Source organism: Dicentrarchus labrax, unplaced genomic scaffold, assembly GCF_905237075.1.
Source record: "Dicentrarchus labrax unplaced genomic scaffold, dlabrax2021, whole genome shotgun sequence".
In the NCBI taxonomy this organism is placed as follows: Eukaryota; Metazoa; Chordata; class Actinopteri; family Moronidae; genus Dicentrarchus; species Dicentrarchus labrax.
In genome coordinates, this window is record NW_026136712.1 from 7,029,001 (window position 1) to 7,050,724 (window position 21,724).

Genomic DNA, 21,724 nt, shown 5'->3' on the forward strand with positions numbered 1-21,724 from the left:
TGTCGATGGACAACTGCTGCCCTATTCCTGCGCGGAATCTATTTGTAGCTATAAGACATTGCACAGAAATATATACAATGACTGACTCCAGCTGTTACTTCACCTATTTATTTATCATTGCACTGTACTGTACAGTTCACACAGACAGAGCTGCAGCTGTAAAAGTCATGTTTACTGCCTGAAAGAAAAATTGTTAAAGCTGCTGTAATCAATATTTTATATTAGCAATGGATCAAATTACTGTGTATTGTAGTGATGAATCAGGGACTTATTACCCAATTCTGCAGTTTCTCTCAGCTATACTGGACATTTTAGCATCTTTCAGCTCATTGTTTTGGTTTTACGGACCCCCAACTTTACTGTTTTGGCTCTCATTAAACTGGTTTCCAGCCGTAATAGGTAGCTGTTTTAAGAAAAAACAATCCCATTGTACATTACGTGTCCTGCACCAAATGGCAGACAAAGTTTGCAACTAGCTGGTGGCCATAGTTCAGAATTCAGCAGCTATAGAGCCAGATATTTTTCTTAGGCATTGGTGGAGCTAAAAGAGAGTGAATACTGGACGTACACTCTAGCAAGTGAAGGAATACCAGAATTTTATTTTTTCTGATGTACAACATTAAGGAAAGATCTGTGAGCAGAATTGATAATAAGGGTGAAAAAAACTGCATTAGAAGGACTTGCTGTGTTTAGAGCCCTAATTTGATGAATCCCAGAAGGTTATAGAGCTTTAGTAAAGTGGGGACTTCTTTGTCAAGGGAACAGCCATGTTTGTCAAAACTGTCGCCAGGCTAGAAGCACTTATGAGGCCCTGCAGGCCGTCTCTTCCATTATCTGTAAATCAAAAGTGTCCCAGATCTTCACAGAGCTGCTCTCTGGGGTTTGATAAAAGCCAGAAAAGTGTCCCAAAAACCCTGAGCTGACAAAGATTCACTGTGGGATCCTGTTACCCCAGACAAGACATGAGGGGAGATGAATGTAGACATGCACACAGATGCAACAATTTAACCAATATGGTGTTTGAGGAGCAATTTTGGGAGCAACCACGCTGGTTTAACACTAGAAGAAACTCTGGGATAAATAATTAACTTTAAATGCAGAATTATGTTAAATGTTCTTCTCCATCATTTCACTGGCAACAGAGACGCCCACACACAAACCCAGACTGCAACCCGCCCTCCTCCGTCTTTGTCAGCATCTGTGTGTGTTCCCAAATAAAAGCCCTGACTTTGGTCTGCGCCCGCTGTCCTCCACAGCTGGAAGTGTGATTTGCTCGGCGTCAATCTCAACAGCACAAGCCCCTCCCCTCCCCTCCATCCTGCACAGGAAATTACATTTCCCACTCACTCGCCAGAAGCAGAGGTGTGTGTGTGTGTGTGTGTGTGTGTGTGTGTGTGTGTGCATGTCCTCGCACATGCTCACCTGTCTGTTTCCGTCTGCTCTGTGCATGTGCATATGTTTGTGTGTGGGGGCACGTAAGCCTGCCAAATGTGTTTTCACTGTGTGTGACAGGAGGGGAGGGAGGGGCAGAGGGAGGTTCTGAGTAGAAACAGAGCGTCCAATGTTTCATATTACACTCCTCGGCTGGGGGAGAAAAAAAAGAGTAGAAGAAGAAGAGGAGGAGGAGGAAACCTGGGGCTTCTTTTCTTCAGAGGCATTTAACTGGGAGTTTATGGAGGCTGCAGCCGTGGAAAATGAAGATCTCCTCTGTGATCTTCGCTCTCCTGACTCGAGCACTGCTTGGAGGTAAGAAAAGTTTATTTTGTTTCATACCAGAGTGGATGTGGTGGAGACAAAGTGTTTCCCACTATTTTTCAGAGAAGCTTCACAGAAAACAGAATCAGAGAGGATGTTGGGGTGATGGTTGAGGAGATTAAGAGAAATCTATAGATGATATAAGATGGTCAGTCAAATGTAACTTCTTTCACACGATCTCTGGCCAGTCCAGTTTCTGCTGAAATAAATAAAGATCCAAGTAAGATTGCAGGGTATGTTGGCAAGAAAATAACAAGTTTATCAAAGTTGCATGTGTTTGCAGAGATGAGAGGGGATTCCAAAGTGAAAATGGGTGGTTTTACTGAGAGTGTTTGAAAGTAAAACAGAGCTTGCAGTCTCACTTCTACATTCATTTACGTTGATTTCAGTTTCATCTTTCACAGCAGTTTATTCATGCAACACAAAAACAACGCTTTCCATCCACTCGACTATATTTCCTTTGTTTTGTTCTGTCACTGAAAACTAAATGAAAGACAAAACTGTAAAAGTGCCACAGATTTTAATTATGCACTAAGCTGAAAGCATCTTAGCTGTGTGACAGTAAAATGCTTGCGTGTCACGGAAAGTGTGCTATATGAAATTGCCCAGGATTGGAAAAACCGATGTGTGATATATTGTCATGCAACGCTTGCAGCAGTAAAGTTTCTTCCTCAATATTCACCTAACGTATGTCGTCACGCTGCCAAAAACAACGCAGCTGTCAGCGTGACAGGAAAGAGGACCGTTGAGCAACAACAAACCCACAGGAGATGGGGACTGTATGGATTTCAGACATGACGTCTAGCTTACGTTCCTGGAACAAATTTTCACTATATTTGTTACGCTGATATATTTTCATGCTGCTCTGCTGATCCAGAAAACTCAATTGTAAATTATTTTTAAACCCTTAGAGCTGCAGTCAATTTTACTTTAAGTTTGGAAGTGGAATTAAAAGGGCTTCCTTTACCCAAGTACTTGTTATTTTAGGGAAATATTTTAGAAGAAACATTTCCCTACATTCTTGGTAATTGTTCAATAATTTGTCATAAACACACTCACACTTTGAGTATATGAATTAAATTGTTTTCCTCCAATCTGACACAGATCTGACAATAACTTTTAAACTGATCTAAAAGCATGCAGACTGAATCTTACTATGATTTCAAATTATACAGAGCACTTTTTATGAGTTCTTGACCCTGGGAAAAATATTTTGATAAAATCGAGATAATGAAAATAATGTCAAGTTTTAACATCTTCAGTTTTATGACAACTGAGTAAAGTCATCTGACGCTGAAGAAACATTGTGATACAGTCAAAAGCTCAAGTAAACTGACCTTAAGGGGCAATTGTTTGGCCAACTGCTGTTTTCAAGGTCAAGAATAAACTGTCAAGCTTATCACTGACCTGTTCAAACTGTGATTTCAGTATTGCTATGAAATCCCCTAAAACCTGCTATTTACCTCAGACAAATATTGTAGTTTAATAAAACTTTAATACTTATTCATTTACCCTTTATTAGATTTGGTTTTAAGTTGAATCAATTTAAAATTCCAACTAATCACATTCCCTCTAATTTAGGGTTTGTCAGACTACAGCCTAAGGCAGGTAAATCTGAATTTACCATTTACTATTAATATGTCCCAGACTAGTGTTTTTTTTTAAAAAAAGATTAAAATACATGACTAGGAAAACAGCTTTGTTCTTTGGCAGTGAAATGGTATACATAAAGTCGATAGTCTCAGTTTATCAGGATACCGTTGTTGAACCTGAACAGGAGAACGAAATGAAGAAGAAAAGGATGTTTTCTTACGTCTTTTCTTCTGTAATTTCTCTTATAAAAATGAACCAATGATACTGTGGCTGCTAACATTACAGAAAAACGCATCATATGAGGAACTAACTGTTAAACTCCCTCACTGCCGAAAGAAAGGTCACTAAAAATTTGTTCAACTTTTCTTAACTCAGTTTTACATTAGAACAACAAACTAACAATCAAACAGAGCAAATAAATGTATACTGTAGATTCACATAATTTTGCATGTTTTCCAGTGTAGTCAGCTATCTATCTGCAGCATGGACAAAACAATGGAGGGACAGGAAGACAGCTGAATGTGTTTAGAAAGATGCCTCAACTCTGTCACAATCAAAGGGTCGCTGTAACTAACATGCAGCTGAAACATGATAGGAGCATGTCTTCAAAGTCACATGTGTTTTGTTAGGACATAACCAGCATCCACTTCCTGACATCTTTTTCAGCTTATGAAGGATTGGATGTGATCAAATAGTAAATAATAGAGATAATCAGTCATCCCTACATAATACATAACATACTTAATGCACCAAATACAGATTCTAAAATAACTTAAATAAATAAATCTTTCTTCTCCAGAATTGTGTTTGGCCGTCAACGTCACCATCACCCCTTCCCCCTTCACAGTGGCTCAGGAGGGTCAAAATATCACACTCTCCTGTGTCGTGTCCCAGCGGCGCCGCAATGCTGCTCTGCCAGTAGTGAAATGGACCTTCCTGCCAGCAGGCACAGACCGGCCAGAGGACGAACTCCTCATCGCCCGCGTCAACATGAGGAAGGCCCGTTTTTATGGCAACTACACAAAGAGTTTCCCTTGGCCCAAACTGAAGCTGACGGTGGTGAAGCAGGGGAAGATCTTTGACCTGCTGATCTTGAATGTGTCTGAGGGGGACCGGGGGCTCTACATGTGCCGGGTGCAGGAGTTTAAAAAGCACCAGGACCGCTGGAAGGCCTCATCGAACTGCACCGCCGCTACTGAGCTCAGAGGTGAGGGCTGGATTTATTGTGTTATTTTATCCTGTCTTTTTCTTATCACTGGAATGATTTGCCAAGCAAGCACTCTGCTTCACATTTGTCGAGATGAAGATAAGACGATAAAGGCCAAGAATACCTCAGTGAACTCAATATGAAGCCAGGCAAGAAAGAGTGGACACATCTTGTAGTGCTTATAGAGTTTCTAAAAGGTTGCTCCACTTATTCTTTTTAGTACGAAAACACACACACACACACACACACACACACACACACACACACACACAGGCTTTGATGGCTTTAAACTCTTTGCATTTTGCTGCTTCACAGGTTAGCCTGAACTCAGGCTTTTATGTCAGACAAAAATATCAAATATTTTAAAGAAACCCAGTTTTCCACTGTCCACGCATTTGTTCAGTATGTTCAGTATGTTCAGTATGTTCAGTATGTTAACACTAAGTACACTCATACAGTAATCCTGGATAGAACGGTTGACACCAATGGAAGAACAGGACATTGGTTCTCCAAATGGGGTCAGCCCTATGTTCCCACAATTCTAAGAATTTTTTTTTCACAAAAAATTAGGCCCTATGTCCCCACAGCCCTATGTTAGGGTTAGGGTTAATTGGCTACCAAATTGGGAGAAAGGGGGACAAAATCTGATACAAATTTATGAAAAAGGAAATGTGGGAACATAGGGCCTGATTTTGAAAAAATCTTAGAAATGTGGGAACATAGGGCTGTGGGAACATACTCCCCTCCAAACCAACCACATCTACTCATTAGTTTGACAGCGTATCTAGCCAAATTTAGGCAAAATATATAGAAAATATAATTCAAGCCTGAGCTAAATCAAACTAGACTAAAATGGCAATTAACAACTTGCATGTACCACTTTACTTGAGCAAACACAAAATTTGTAAATACAAACACCTTATAATAAAGTCTTATGAGCCGCTAATCAGGAAAATGAGTTAGTACAGATTCACAGAATAACTCTGAACTAATCATTAGATACTGGCTCATTAACATAACTTCTAGCTGTCTGTTATCTATCTACTATTTGATCCAAAGTTCTTCAGGCTTTAGCTATTAACTATTTGCTAATTAGCAATTCGCTCCTGATTTGTTCCAAACCGTTTGGGTGCTATACTCAGGAATGTGTGAATCTGTGTGGAAATTGTCAGACTTAAAATTGAGCCAAAAAAGGTGGGGAACCTCTGCATTAGGCTGTTCCAGTTTATTCTTGGTAGGAGAAACCAGTAGCTGTAGCCCAGTTTCTCACAGAATGACATCACTGCTTTTGATGGTGCAGGGCGAACTCTTAACTATTTCTGCAACCACAACAGAAGCAATGACAAATGCTGTTTTGATAATAGTAAGACCGCAAAAAAGTTTTACGCAGATGCCAGGTTTGTCTGCAGAGACCTTCCAGGGCCAGCAGCAGAAAAACTGTGACTGCTATTGAGCAGCTCCCAGCTGTGAACACATGAAACTGTTTGAGGCTTTAGCAAGATGAGCATGGAAAAAGAGCATAGATGCAGTCTTAACTCTCTCTCAGTAATTTAGACCTCAAAAATATGACTGGATCTGAAGGAGAGGGAAGGGGCGTTAACAGCTCTTTGTGCCACCGCAGTTGTGTTAATAATTCTGTCTCCAAATGACGGTTTAAAACAAACGGGAAGATGATTCAAGGCTTACAGACCCAAAGAGGCGCCCCAGTTAAATTAACATCATAACAGCAGTACATTGAAGATAGCAGATAAACTATTTGTCCTAGGGAAGCAATTTTGTGTCTCCAGTAGTAGCATTTTCTCTGACCACAACTGGATGATGTAATTCATCTGGCTGAAGAGGCAGTGAAATTGATTCACTGAGCAAAAACACTGTCCTGCTTTTGATTAGCGGAGGGGAAATGTCATTGGTTAGGGGCAAGTCTGGAGATAAAAGGATTCTCCATTGCAATAAGTTGCGGCTTTGACTGAGTAGATGATCTTGGAGAAAGAGCAGAGAGAGTGCAAGGTTTCAATGCCACCGCTGGCACAAGAGACGTTCACACAACGGAATGGATGACAAATCCGACTGGTACCAGATATTGCCCAGAAATGCCTTCACTTTCACGAAACCAGCAACACTCTAAAGAAAGCATTTTTTTCCTCCCAACTTTTCACTTGTTTGTTTGTTTGAAGATTGTGAATGTGAATTGAATGCCCCTCCCCCCGTTAGCTTCCTGAGTGAGATGAAAGTGACATCTCCTGCTGACTTTCTTTCTTTCTTTTCAAGAGTCTTGTAAAAGGGCCTCAATATGCACTCAGTGGTTCCATACATGATATCCTGCTAAAAGATTATGTCGGGCATAAGTCAGTATCTTAACCAGTTGATAATTTGTGTAAAAGACATGGAAGTAAATAAGCATTGTTCTTTTAGCCTACTGCAGTAAGGTAGGTAATCAGTCCTAGTATTATGACACTGGGACTTACAATCTATGCCATCTACGCAGTCAAGAGACATTGTATAATTCTAACTTTAGAACTGGGATCGGCCCAATCAAATATCAGTATCGGACACCGAAATTGACTCAATTCATGTATCAGATATTTGTCTGATCCATATACTGAATCTATACTCTGATGGTTTTATTAATTATGTCATGCAATTTTCAGCCCATAGCCAAAATGTTGTACCCCAAATTAATTAATCAGTAATTAAACATTTCTACAGAGATATCCGCTAGTTGTTGTCTCCCAGAATTGTATTAATTAGACGTACAGACGGAGCTTTTGGACCACAAACCTGCTGGAACCTAACATGAGACAGTCTGCCACTGAGTGTGTCGGCTAACTCAATGTGTCCTTAGGTTGGAGATGTTTTAGTCCCGAAACACAGAAAAGCAATGCAGCAACTTGTAATGTGTGAAAAAGCCGACATTCCTAAGGATGGCAGTGCTGCATCGTACAGTACTACTAATTTAATGAAGCGGTATCAGATATCGGCACATATCCAAATTCAGAATCAGATTGGAACAAAAAAAAAGTGAATCAGTGCATCTCTAATTCATAATTACATATCAGTTTGGTTTTTCAGCTTACATACTTTAGTTCAAGTTGAAAACATGTCTGAGAATATGAAGACGAGAAAGGGCTTTCAAGATGAGGTCTAACCTAACACTATCTGGGGTAACATTGGCGGAGATAGCTTGAGTGCAACTTCATGTAATTAATCAATGATAGCCTTGGAAATAACGCTTGGTGGCTAAATAGAGGGTAGTTGACTGGGCATGCCAACATTTGCAGCTCATGTTAGAGCAGATAAACACACAGTTTAATCCATCCTTGTTTTTTGTTTTTTTGAAAGACACCATAAATAGTGTAGAGATAAGTATCAACCTGCCGCGCCTAGTTATGGTTGATAAGGTAAAATGTAGAAACCTTTGTGAAATGGCTGTACGTTCAATCATGATAGTGTTACATCAAAGGTCAGCAGTAAGCAGTTGGAGAGGCATTTATCTTTAGTTTATCTAAAGAATGAGTGCGTCACAAAGTTTCATCCTTGCAAGAATCTGACGACAATTGATCTAATTGAATCTCATTGCTGTAGTGCTGTCAGTGTTCAACAACACTAGACGTTGCTCACCACATTTTCCATGGAAGCGTTGTACAGGCTGTGACTTTCGGGTTGTCCACAGCCAAGTCTGGGCCCGGGCAGACACGCAGTCCCTACCGAGAGCTGTTGACATTGGACCTGACATGGAGTTTCCCTCCCAAAAGTAGACCAGACAAGAGTTCAGAGAGACTCAGCAGAAATGGAACAAGAGATAGTTGTGCTGAGGAAGGTAAAGCTCTAATGTTTGTCTGCAGTGACAGTCGAGTGGGCAGCTGGCTCTGTCTGGCTCTGAACCTTTTGTGGTCAAGGATGTGGTGAGCTATTTTTATCCAAGGAAGCGCCAGCCATTGTGGTTTCAGAGATATTAATAAAAAAAGCCTCGGCGACATTTTTTAAATGGATACTGCAATTATGACATGAATGGCAATACGTGTAGAAAATAAAACTACATAATTCATTTTTCATTACACGACAGAAGGAAGAGGAAGCGCACAATTCTGGTCAAGACTAGAATACATTCCTTGTTTACCTCCAAAAACAGCTTTGCAGCCTCTTGCAACTTGCACTTGTTACATATTGATTTTGGTTTAGTTCTATATTTGCTGCTTTTAACATCAAATCTGAATGAAGGCTGTATTTTCCCATACACATATACAATTTCTTTGTCAATACAATATACAATGTCTGTAAATCCCTTAGCTTTAAAATTGAATGAATAAATAGAGATTGAAGAAAGTTAGGTCTGGGTTTGTTTATGGGGATTTGTTTCCAAATCCCCATAAATGAAAAACTAATTCTGGGTGAATTTGTGAAACTAAACAGCTAATTATTTTCATATATTATTAAAAAGAAAAATAGTGAAAAAGAAGAATTTTGTTTTGAATCCGGAAATGTTTATTGTAAATGGTAAGAAATAAAAGAATAAACATCACTGAATGGTGTCCTCTTGGAAGCATGATAAGTTTAGTTGGTTGGAGACATATCATTTAGGTGAAAATCAGTTGGTACAGGGTAGCCTACTCTACCAGTTTAATATTGTACTTCCACAAAGTTCAAAGAGACAGATTTCTGAAAAGAATAATCAAAAGCAGCACAGCCTGAGATATTCTGTTCTTTGTGTGAGTTTAGCACTAAAAATGCTGGATGCTACATTTCCCATCCTGCATTGGACCCTTAAATCTTACAAATGTCATACCCCCAGTTTGTCATGCTGGCTTTCCCCTTTAAGCCTTTAAAATTCAGTGAAACCAAAATGAACTCTAAGGTAAACTAATCAGTTTCATCACCATTTGAATTGTGAGTTGTTAACACCAAACACACTTGAAATACACTGTCCAGGATCTAAGTTGGGTAATTGTAATGGACAGGCCAAAGCTCCAACAACACCGGAAAATCGCATTATTTCTGCCCAGGGGACCAGCAGGCAGTGGTATTTCTTCCCAGTATCCACACCAACAGTTGACAGCTATGATAAACATCAGCTACACATCTGAAAGTTTAAAACCCCGCTGGGACCATTGCTCCTGGTCCCCACTTCAGATGAGAACCAGCAGATGACTGAGAGTTTATGTGCACCAATGTGTGTGTTTGTGACGTCAAACTGATGGAATTCTTGTAGTCGGATAACATTAGGTGACCAGGTGTTTCCACAATCTCTCTCGCACACAAAACGCCCATTACTCTGCTCACTACTGCTATAATAAACAAAAGAGATGTCAGAGGGTTTTGTAGAAAAACTGAAGGCAGTGCACGGTGTGGACACAGCCTCCTTTTGGAATTAACAAACTGAACTCTTAGGTACTTTTAATAACAAGTGTGGGCGAGTCCAAGTTAACAAGGGGTACGCGTGACACGGATGAGGCGTGGGTTTAAGTGTAGTGAACACAGAACTCTATTGGCAGCTTCAAAAGGAAAAAATCTGAAATATCACAGTTCTGGGGTCACAAACATCTCCGTAGACATAAAAAAGGGACATACACTATGAATAAGAAGCCAACAAAATAGACCTATTGACATAATGGGAACACAGGACTATGCTAATTCTTGGAAGAAAAGATACAAAGAGACAACAGGAAGTTAAAGGGTTAGTTATTCAAAGCTTTGTTGAGACAAACAACGTTGCTGTGTACTTACATTCATCTCCAGTCTTTTCTAATACAGTAAATTAGAGCAGTGACTTACCAAGTAGATGGTGAAGACACAGAGGATCTTTATTCACTCCAGTTCACGTCTGTGTATTGAAGTTTACAGTGTTGGGTTTGTTGGGGCACAAAAAAGAGCCACAAAACTGAAATACAGTCTGCAAATGAATGCAACCCTGTGGCTCTTTTGAACAAAACGCAGTTTGTTCGAATGTTTCCACTGTAGTCCGATGCAGTTGTCAGCCATTCAAATGTCGCTGTGAAAAGAAGACATTTTCTAGATGGGGATAAAAACCAGTTTTATGTCATGCAGTACAACAGATTTATCTCATGTCTGATTATTCCAACATGTACAGCTGCCACACTGACAGGGCTACACAGAACCTGAGGCAAAAACACCACATAAACGTCATAGATGTCATCAAGATTTACGCTGTGAATAATTTACTGTGAAGGAAGGGCAGGTCTTTGAATTACATCATCTGCCATTTGGTGGGAGAATTTCTGTTTTAAAGCTCTATGTTTCCGCAATGAAATTTCTATAAATGCTAGACCTATCTTATATATGGTAATTTGTTGTTGTGTACTTACTTTAGCCCAAACGTTTCCAACAATGCTCAAACCCAGAAAAAAAAAAAATGTTCAGGTAACAGTGCGTTTCACCGATTGCCTGTCAATGGCGCCATAGGCTCTTTGTGCATGCATCAGTGTTGTAGTTGTCTACCAGAAGCTGTCATAAACTGACTCTTTATCCAGTTTTAAGGCACATTTTATTGATATTTTTTAGATTTTGGTCAATTTTAACCATGTATTTTAACCAGATGATGTCATCGGATGTCTGGATCTTAAGTTATCAGAGAAACAAGCTGCGCTCATTAGCCGCGGCTTGACCTTTGTCCACCGAACAGCATCAGAGAGACACTGATTTTTGAACCCGTGTTTTTACTAGTTTTCATCATTGTGTCCGTCTGCTGTGGAGAGGAGGAGACCTCCGTGGATTATTCAGCTACTGGTAAAAACCTCCTGAGTGGCAGAAATTACATATTGTACATTGTAAATTATATTTTACCCAGAGACTGTGCAGCCTTTAGAGAGACAGTGTATGTGCCATGTACTGATGTAGTTGCTGTAGTTTTTTGAGAGTTTCATGAACAATGATGTAATGGGGAAAGGGAACATTACAGCATCAGTGTTATCATATAAAATATGCCTCACAAGCTTCCAAACTATATGATGTCTTTTGTAGTTAGTTTGTAGCTTGATGATGACATCTCTGTGATTATTAAGGCACTTTTGTTAATGTCGTTTTGCTTTATATTTTGGATTGGTGGCAATTTTTGAAAGTCTGAAAAACCCAAGAAACAAGTTGAGGAGGCAAGTGAACCTTTGACAGGCTTTTGTTTAGCACAGCCCTAACCCCTTAAAAACTGTAAACATTTGACAAAAAACATAACAATCCACTGTTATTTGTGTCTATCTTCCCTTTAAAATGATTAAAGGTCCAGTGTGTAACATTTAGGAGGATCTATTGGCAGAAATGGATTTTAATATCAAGCATGTTTTTATTAGTGTATAATCACCTGAATATTGGAATTGTTGTATTTTTGTTACCTTAGAATGAGACATTTTTAGCTATAGATGCTGCAGGTCGCCTTCCAAGTTTCTCGTACACACTTCACAGCCCGTTCTGATTCCCACGAGCTGCGTTCAGTTACTTGAAATCTGCAAATTCATGTCACTAAATCCTACACTCTGGTCCTTTAAGGCCAGTGTTTTCCAAACAGCAGAAATAGGTCACATATGGTCAGCGTAAGGTTAGTGGTTTCACAGATGGGGACCGAATCTAAAGGGAAGTTCAAGAAACAGTCTGTTGATAAAAGCCTTTCAACCAACAGTCTTCAGGAAAGTATTGAAACAACCTGAAATGTCAATCACTTTGTTTAAAAGGTTTGAAAAAACCTGATAACTGACAGCCATTTAACAGCATTTTATTGGATTTTGAAGGAAAATACATCCCTTCTGTGGTTGATATGAATATAGAAAACAGTTGAATATGGGTTGGGCAAAATGGTAACACTGCTGTTTATTGCATTTCATTTTCGAAGTTGGCATTGTAGTGCTCTGTGAAGTAGTGAAATATATGCTGTCTGTCTTTCTTTTGTGTAAAGGTACCCTGTTATTGCTGGCCTCGTAGTGACATTTAGTTTAAATAAATGTTATCCTATAACAGAAAAAGTAGTTCGACTGTAGCGGTATGAGGATGATGCAGCATTTTGAAGAAACTCTTTTCTAGGATTTAATCTTCGTTTTCTCAGAGCTGCAGGCTTTGCAGTAAACATCCCACTGCTTTATGTGATGTTTGGCAGTTTAATTCACACTCAGGCTGTTCCACGCAGCTTTATGGCACTGGCTGTAAATCTAATCTCAGTTTTCCCCAATGAAAGTTGTGATTGGGCAGTCGTCCTAGGTGTTCAATAAGAACTGATGTTTTCACTTGTTTTCAGCTATCACAAGGGCGGTCTTAATTACTAACGTTGCTTTATAGCTTTTAGAGTTTTAGGTTTCCATATGCTAGTTTGAATTGTCTGAAGTACAAATGCAGGGTCAATGCATGCAATAGCTCCCACTGTGTTTTGGAATTATCTGAAGCATGCTTATGGCAAATCAGTCAGTCAGTCAGTCAGTCAGTCAGTCAGCATGTAGCGCAGCCAGTCTGCCTGTGGGAAAGTCTCCAGCCGGCGTGGTGGGCCTGCCTGTCGTCAGCTGGTGGTGGTTTGGGGTATTTCAAGATGACCCGGTGGGTGTCACTTCACAAGCTCCCTACCACCAGCTCAGCAAGAGTACAGCGGTGTTAAGACTACTGTGGTCAGATGGGGTGGAGAAATGAGTGAGTGTGTGAGGCCAGATTTCAGGTTTCAAGTATGGGAAACATTTTCTCACTCACTTTAAACACAAGCAGCACATAGCTGGGATTCTCATTACATAGATTAAGGCTGCTTTTATTCACCATTTAATTTTTGGGGTGTAACAGTTATCTGGTCTGTGCTGGGATGTCCAGTAAGCCATATCTAGCCACCGTAATTAGACATGGTAGGTCTGTCAAGCAGTTGGACATTACATATTTTCTAATAATACAATAACACTAGGGTTAATTAACTTTACACTTTATGTCCAGGACTTATACAGTGATCATCATTAATGGTGAGCGTGCTAACTTTTTTGATACGAGCTTTAGCTTAAGTCTGTTCTGCATCATAACAACTTGGTTATCAGGTATCATGTATGGAACCAAAATGCATATATTTATGACCTTTTGCAAGGTTCTAATTTTATCTGAGCCAGCTAAGACATTAGAAAGTCAACCATAGAAAGAGTTTCAAACTTACGGGGGTTTATGTTAATTAGGCAGCTAGTTACAAACAGCCAGCAGCAGTCATCTATACTGGCCATATCAAAGGTCAACAGCTGAAAATGAGAAGCCTATTTTTCTCTGTCCAAAATCAAGGACCCATTGTTCCTGGGTAGCCTTAATGTGCGTACCCCTTAAATGCAACAACCACAGTTCGATTCCTGGCTAAGGACCTTCGTTGCAGGTCCTACCTCTCTCTAACCATGTCTCTCTACACTGTCACTACAAAATAAAAGCCAAAAAGTAATCTAACAATTACAAGAACTGTCTCAGGCAACTGCTATGAATTTTACTTACCGCCATGTGAAACATGGAAACTCCAATTTTAAATTCAAAATGTTTCAATACCTGTAGATCAATTGGACCTGATCAAATCTGAACATTTTGATGTTGTTCATATCACAAAAGAAAAAAAAAAAAAAACAAGTCTGAGGTGGGACATGCAACCACTGCATTACCAAAATGGGAACAGGTTGCTTTGTTTTACCACAGCAGTTTGTTGTGAAGGTGAAAGAGAGGGTAACTGCCAGAGCTTTTGGGGGTGTGAGGTAAAGGTTTACCATGATGCATATCTCTAAACTAACTGTTTGCTTTAATGTCTGAGTTAGTAAGTTATTTAAGCTTTTTCCTCCAGTAAAGATTAATGTTGAGACAGTGATTCAGAGACGGGTTCAGGCAGGGAGGAGGCCAACCTCGGCTCGTTGTCTTCCTACAATTAGCTTTATTTAAACTCTAACCAGCGTGTAATCAGGCGGCAGGGAGGCCACAGTGATGACTGTGGACTTAACATGGTTCTCTTCTCTCTTTCCTTCTCCATGTAGTGCATGTCCTACCGGTCACCAAGGCCAAAGAAAGCCTGTGGAGCTTGTTTGAAGGTAAGTCGTCATATTTTTAGCGTGTGTGTTTGTGGTGGACTGGCACTGTATCGTCCTTGGCAGGCAAAAATAGCCCAACCCAAACGATATAGTACAGTGCCTTAAATAGCTCAGCAAAAACATGTACTTTTTTTCCTTCAGATTTTTGTGTAGAGTCAAGCAATAGGCATGAGGCTGATGCACTGTTGGACTGATGTGTGTGTGTGTGTGTGTGTGTGTGTGTGTGTGTGTGTGTGTGTGTGTGTGTGTGTTTTTTGTGTTTCAGATGTGTACCTGTGTGCAGTGCTGATCTGCTCAGTGGGTCTGCTGTGTATGTGCATGTTCACGGTGACGGTAACCTGCCAGTACATACAGAGGAAGCAGAGGTTAAAAGGTTAGCAGCAACATCAAGATAACTCCCCACTGACCTTTGACCTTTATCAATCTAATTCTCATGTCTGTGTTTTCTCTTTTATGCCCTCTGCATTATGTTCTTCATCTTTTTTCTCTGAAGAGTGATTCAGAGCTAACACAAGAACAATAATCTCCACACCAGATATTACATATCTTGTTAAATGTGTTATATCTCTGCAGATAATTACCACTTGGTCAAAAGTCAGCAGAACAGGTAAGATTTAAAAAGACTTAGCCTCACACAAAAAGCTAACAAACACTCAAGTGTTCTTAACTGCACTGAAGTTATCATAATCTTGTCTTAATCCAGCTCAGGAGAGACAGTCACCAGTGTGGTCAGTATGTCTCCTGCTCTGCCTAAGAAAGAGAGGAGGTACAGGAAGAAAAGGAGCAGAGACTATCAGGAGGAGATACCACCAGAGATACCAGCCAAAGGTAAGCCAGAGTCTGTGGGTGCGTTCACAACCACAGTTTTGTCTAAAACATGTTGGAAAAAAATACATTTGTTTAAATGTAAACTGTCCAATCACAAGCGAGCCACACCTTGTCAACAAAAGACAGGACTCACAAGTAGCTCATCAACTGTACAACGTAAATAGCTGAGCATGAGCATCGGTCCAAACTGAGGTTTACTCTTGGTTCACTTTGTTCTACTTGGCTTTCCAAACACGACTATGTGCTGGTATGTGAGGCCAACATCCACCCCTTCCACACATAAAGTATTGGGTGATGGGGTAGCATGTGGAATGTTTTTGTTTTTTTCACAGAAAGCAAAAAAAACTTCAGCACAGTCTTCACGGTCGTCATGTTGTGGTAGAGCTCCCAAATCCCTTTATTTCCTCCCAGCTCACGGATGAAAGATTTGAGTGGGAACTGTGTTGACAAGGAAATACTCCTGTAGGGAGGTTTTTAAGTGTTTTAGTGCTGATTCTATTTAGCTGCTTGTTGCTGTTTTGTGCAACTAATGTTAGCATTAAAAGCTTACTCATTAAGATGTTCTATCTTGTTTGTTTAATCAGTACAAAAACCTGTGTAAAAACAGAAATTTGCCGTTTTATGGAAGGTTACTATTCTGACTGTTGCCAGGCATCGAACAGTCATTTTTACACTTTGGCTTTTGTACAGATAAATCAAACAAGACATAACATGTTAATCAGTGCTGTTAGGTGGTTGTTAGTGTTAGACAAAGCCAGGCTAGCTGCAAGGCAAAGGCAACCCATACTCACATTACAGTTATTTCATCGATTGTTCCTATAAAAACAGACTAGTGCAGCTTTAAGCCAAAGAGGTGAATGATTCTTGTGTATTATTCAGAGCTCCACTCATAAGAGCAGCCGCTTTAGAAGTGGGATTGAATTTTAAATATTAGAATCAGTAAGGGCCTTCAGACGTTTTTTTATTATAATCAGAACTATCTGTGTAAACACTTTGTGAACGGGAGCACATGTCATGTTTGTTATGAAAAAGAGGTCTGGTTCTTGCTGTGCACATAAATATATACATTATATTTGCTAAATAGATCTCTGCAAAACCACTAACATTAGTTCTGCCCCTGCAGCTCCCATTGGAGACAAAACACGGAAACCCAAACTTTTAAAACCGCAACCAAGGAAAGTAGTGTTGGTGAGTACCATACGTACCCTTTTATACATTGTTTACTTTAATCATCATTTCTTATTGTTGCCAAATTTTATTTATAATATATAATTTCACCTGTGTGTGTAACCTTGATATGTACAGTATGTGTGGCATATATCATTTTGGAGAAATCCTTTCTATGATGCATTGGTACCTTTTGCCTAAAACTACCAGACCAAGCAAGGCATTCCTCGTGACATCCTACCATTGTTATTGTGCCAAATTCAATGGAAAACAACTAACGCGTGACAGGAATGTCTGCAAACAAAAGTACCAGAAAATGTCATAAAATGTGCCACATAACCTTGGTTTAATTTGGTAATTGTCACTGGAATGAAGTGGCTCTGTGGCAACTTGGCATTTTAATGGTACCAAAGACGGCAAGAGGTAATTGAATTTTGGCAACCTCAACCCACGAATCCTGTAAAGGGACGTCTGCACACAGCCTGCTCAAATGTACCAAACCAATGCTGTAAAGCAGAGAAAGGACATGAGAGAGGAAAACATCTAACTTTTTGGAGCTAGAATACTTTTTGACTGACAAGAAATCTTAAGCTTAATGATGGAGTTTGGCATAAAAGTCTTTCTAACCACTGATACCACTTCCCTCGCCATTTCCCTCTTCTCCACATCTCCAGCCCAAGATAGTGGAAGAGAATCTGACCTACGCAGAGCTGGATCTGGTGAAGCCAATTCCAGAAGCAAAAGCGTCGTGTAGCGGCACTGTGTACGCTCAGATACTGTTTGGGGAGCAGCAGCTATGAGAGAAACACACACACCACTAGTAACCCTGCCTTATGTAAAAAGTATTGTCTATTTATAGTCTGTATTATTTTGTATTAAGATGATTTGTGAAGGGCAAAATGTGTAATGTCTCACAATTATTGTACATATAATTTTATATATTCTTTGATATAACTTACTTTTATGAGACCAAGATGCAGAAGGGAATGTGTTGTATACTGGAGTATTTCATGAGGAATCTTTCTTTTGCACCCATGTTTGAATCCTGTGTAGTTTAAACTGGGAACACAATAGAAGACTGTGGTGCTGGTTTAGACCAGATTTGTCCATCATTACAATTGTAGAAGAGATTGGAGATTTGAATTTACAGGTTAATCTGAGCCTTCCAGTTCATATCAAACAGGTTCCAAGTTGAAGTGCGATAGATAGTTGGTATCGCTCTAATGTCTGTGTGTTAAGTACGGACCCAGAAACAGGAGGTGAATAGCTTAGCTTAGCATAAAGAGTCAAAGCAGGGGAAAACAGCTAGCCTGACTCTAGCTAGCTAGCTGGCTAACATAGCTAGGGGAAGTTATGTGCTATCACTGCTCCTTGACGAATGTCTTCTGGTTCTTTGCCACAAACAGACGTATGTACACGTAACTCGATGTAAAACCACAAACAAGATGCAACCTGTTAATTATTGTGTTAACTGGTGAGTCCTGGAGGTGTTGATAGGTTTATTATTGAACTATGAAGAAAACCAGAATAGCTGTTTTCCCCTGCTTGGGACTTTCCCCAGCTAAGCTAATTGCCTCCGGACTTTAGCATAATGTAGACATGAAAATGAGAATATCAATATTCTTATCTAAGCTGTTTATCAAAATGTCAATCATCACTTTTAAATTCATAAATACACACTATTCTTGATGCTGACACTTGATGTGTAAGCAACAAAATGTCATGTGATATTCTGGTCCCTGTGAAAACTTTTGACATTTCTTAAATCAGCCAGTAAATTCACTTACACAGTGAATTATGGGAACCCCCATCTAGAGAAGCAGATTAACAAAGGTGAGACAAAAAAAATAAACACATCCGCTTTTACTGGATTTGAATCAATGCATTTTCAAATGTGATTTACCTCTAGTGTGTTCCCAGCATTGTCTGCCTCACAACATCTGTGTTCAGTCTGTTTTTTTGTGTCAGGCCGCAGTTTACAATGACCACAGCTCCACAGAGGTGATATTAAAGTAGCGATTAGCCCTCCGACCTCCCCCCACAGGCGAGACCATGCGAGCCCTTTCATCTGGTGCCAACATCAACTTAACAGGCTGTTGGCGACACACACACAAACATATATACATACATACAAGGGTGGAGTTACATGTAGGCTAAACACCCTTCAAACATACAAAGGCACATAATATAAATCCAGAAGGCTGTAAACAACTGTGACACCTGATCTACATACAGGGGCAAACTAACATCTGTGTCGACTATTTCAACTTAATGTAAGTCATAGTTTACTTTGAATGAAGTTTATTTTGTTGTTTGAGATGAGATAAGAGCTAGAAGCCATATCAGTTGTAATCCTGCATAACTTCATACGGTCTCCTTGCTTTCTCACTTTTCGTGAATCTGAGTGTGAAAGTGCTTAGGCCTCTTTTTCCATTTAATGATCCTCTGGATTCAGGCATGGAAAAGCAAAGGAGAGTTTTTTAAACAGTGAACTTGAAACCCAGACAGAAAGGCACCGGATCCCTCCCTTCCCCCAAGACTCCCACTATCTTGCGTGGAGTTATCCATGAAGATTGGAGTAGTGGTGGAAGAAGCACTCAGATATTTTACTTAAGCACCAATACAACAATGTTAAAGTACCTCATTACACATAAAATGATTTTCCTTAAGTAATAGTACAGAAGTATTATCAGCACAGTGTAAAGTCTCAAAGTGAAAGTACTCGCTCCACAGAAGATTAGCTCCTTAGCGTGTTATATTATTATATATTACATTATTAGTTATTTTTACTGATGCATCAGTGTGTAAGAAGTGTTTTACTTTTGCATCACTTTGGTAGATTAGTTCAGTGGTTTCCAACCTAGGACTCAGGCCCCTCCAAAGGGCCACCAGATAAATCTAAGGGATCCTGGGTTGATTCATGGGAGACAAAGGAAGGAAAAACAAAGCTCTCATACAAAATCTGTTTTCCTTTTTTAGGGACTTGAATACATTTTGGGGTTCTTTGGATAAGTTTTTCAGGCCTCAAACTGTTAATGAAATCAAAGTTAAAGGGGAAAAGTCACATTTGTAGACATGATAACAACTCATTCACATCTGAAACATGACAAGAGGACAGACTTTCTCTAAGAGATTTCAGAAAACTTTGGGAACCACTGGTATATTCTTTATAATGTGTTTCATAAGCTTATTAAATGTTTCTTATGTAAAATCTTTAATTTGTTAACTAATAATTATAACTGCAGGATACATACAGTTGGATAACAAGTATAAAATTTCCCTCTAAAATGTGTTTGAGTAGAAGTATTAAAGGTGGGGTCCGTCATTTTGGAAAAAGATAGTTGATTGTTGAGTCTCATCCCCAGGTTGTCAAATACCGATGCTTTGGGTTATGGTTAATGGAAAACAAACAGGTCTTCAAATACCAGAGCTTTGAATGACTGCTGTCACCTTTAAGTACTGTAGCAGACAATTCAAGTACTCAAAGTACTTCAGAACTGTACAGTACTTGAGTAAATGTACTTAGTTATTTCCCACCACTGAGATGGAGCCCTTCACAAATACAAGTCTCACTAACCGCTGCATGCCTGCTGAAGTCCTTGTTTTGCCCCCTTTTCGTCAAATGTTAGCTAAACCAGCTATTTATCTATTGTAGCACAAAAGGTACAACTTCCAATATGGCTGCCAGCCAGGGGCCGTATCACTTGAAAAATCCCAACAAAGTTCAATTCAAGACAGATATTTCTAGCTGTTACCACAAATTTATAACCTATTTTTAAAGCAAGCTGGTGGTTGTGGACTTTGACATTCTTTGTTCTCTTGCCTATATATTACATTTCAATTCAAACCACTATCAACCTCCATTTGTCACCATTCCAGTTTTCCATTGTTGTTCTCTTACGTATATTTCATTTGCACAGTGTGTATTATCCATATGAAATGACTGAAAGTGACCTTTTAGTGGCAGGCAGAAGTGTCTTAAAAATGCCCTTAAACTGTGAAATGTAAAGTTTGTTCCAGACCACATTGTCCTTAATGGGAGTCCGCTAACTAGAACCATGTGTGTGAATTGTGCCTCTCTGCTCACTCCCTCTCTCTTTTCTCTCTCTCTGCCCACCACTGACCTCTGCATTCATCAACATTCCAGCATTTCTGCTTTTGTTCATTTCATCTGTAAACTGTGTATCAGTAAGTGAAATAAATATAGAAGTGGATGCAGTATGCTGCCAGAGAGGTGTTTTCTTCCATGCTAGTGGCGCTGCTCTTTTGATGGTGATGGTCATCACTTTGGTTCAGACTGAAACACCTCCAACTGGATGGATTACCATAATGTTTTATAAAGACATTCATAGGATGAAGGCCTCTTTGGTGATCCCCTGACTTTTCCTCTAGTGTCACCAAAAGGTCAAAATGTGTCACTTTTATGAAATAGCTGGACAATGTGTCCAAATAGCTTTGGTTGTCTACCATCTTTTTCATTGTTCCCCTTAGAGTGAATAGAGATAACTTGGCTTTTCATCCTGAGCCATCATCAGGTCAAAGTTCATTCTGAAATGTTTGCATGCTAATATGCTAAATTAAGATGGTATTTTTATTATACCTGCTACACATAAGCATGCTAACATTGTCACTGAATATATCAGCATGCTTAGCTTCCCTGACGGCTAAACTAGCATTTTATTATGTGGATATGATTTAGCATGACAAATAGAAGACAAATACGAGATTGTTTTTCTATGCAGAAATGGTCAAATGTTAATTCATTCTCAGTCAGGCACACGTCTCTGGCTTTTGAAAAATATATATTTTATTGACATCAAGCTGATTCTTTTCATCTCTTGTTGGTTTAAAAAGCAGCAGCTTGGCTCTTTTCTTGGTCAAAGAAAACTCATATACTATAGTTGTTATATGGCTTGGACCCTGCTTGTACCATACGCCATTAACTCCATGAGAGATGTATGATCCTAGTTCAACTAGTGAAAATATTTTGACTGATATAATGGACTGAATTAAAGCATGCCTTGAACTCTACAGGAAGAGATCCAACAAAACTGTGATCTTCAAGCTTCCACATGCTATTAATATGCATTCACTGTTAGTCATTAATATCAATACAGTGATCAAAGCTCAGAGTCCGGTGCTCCAATTATTTTTCACCTCC

General features: G+C 39.5%; 1 protein-coding gene across 1 annotated transcript; it reads left to right on the top strand.

Moving 5' to 3' along the window:
* The first annotated feature begins 1,529 nt into the window (after positions 1–1,529).
* On the top strand, positions 1,530–20,792 carry vstm4b (V-set and transmembrane domain containing 4b). The gene is made up of 8 exons (XM_051417905.1): positions 1,530–1,746; positions 4,148–4,555; positions 14,515–14,568; positions 14,834–14,941; positions 15,142–15,175; positions 15,272–15,396; positions 16,520–16,584; positions 17,238–20,792. Exons 1-8 carry the CDS (start codon positions 1,695–1,697, stop codon positions 17,361–17,363), a joined length of 972 nt encoding a protein of 323 aa, XP_051273865.1. The 5' UTR covers positions 1,530–1,694; the 3' UTR covers positions 17,364–20,792.
* Positions 20,793–21,724: the final 932 nt, after the last annotated feature.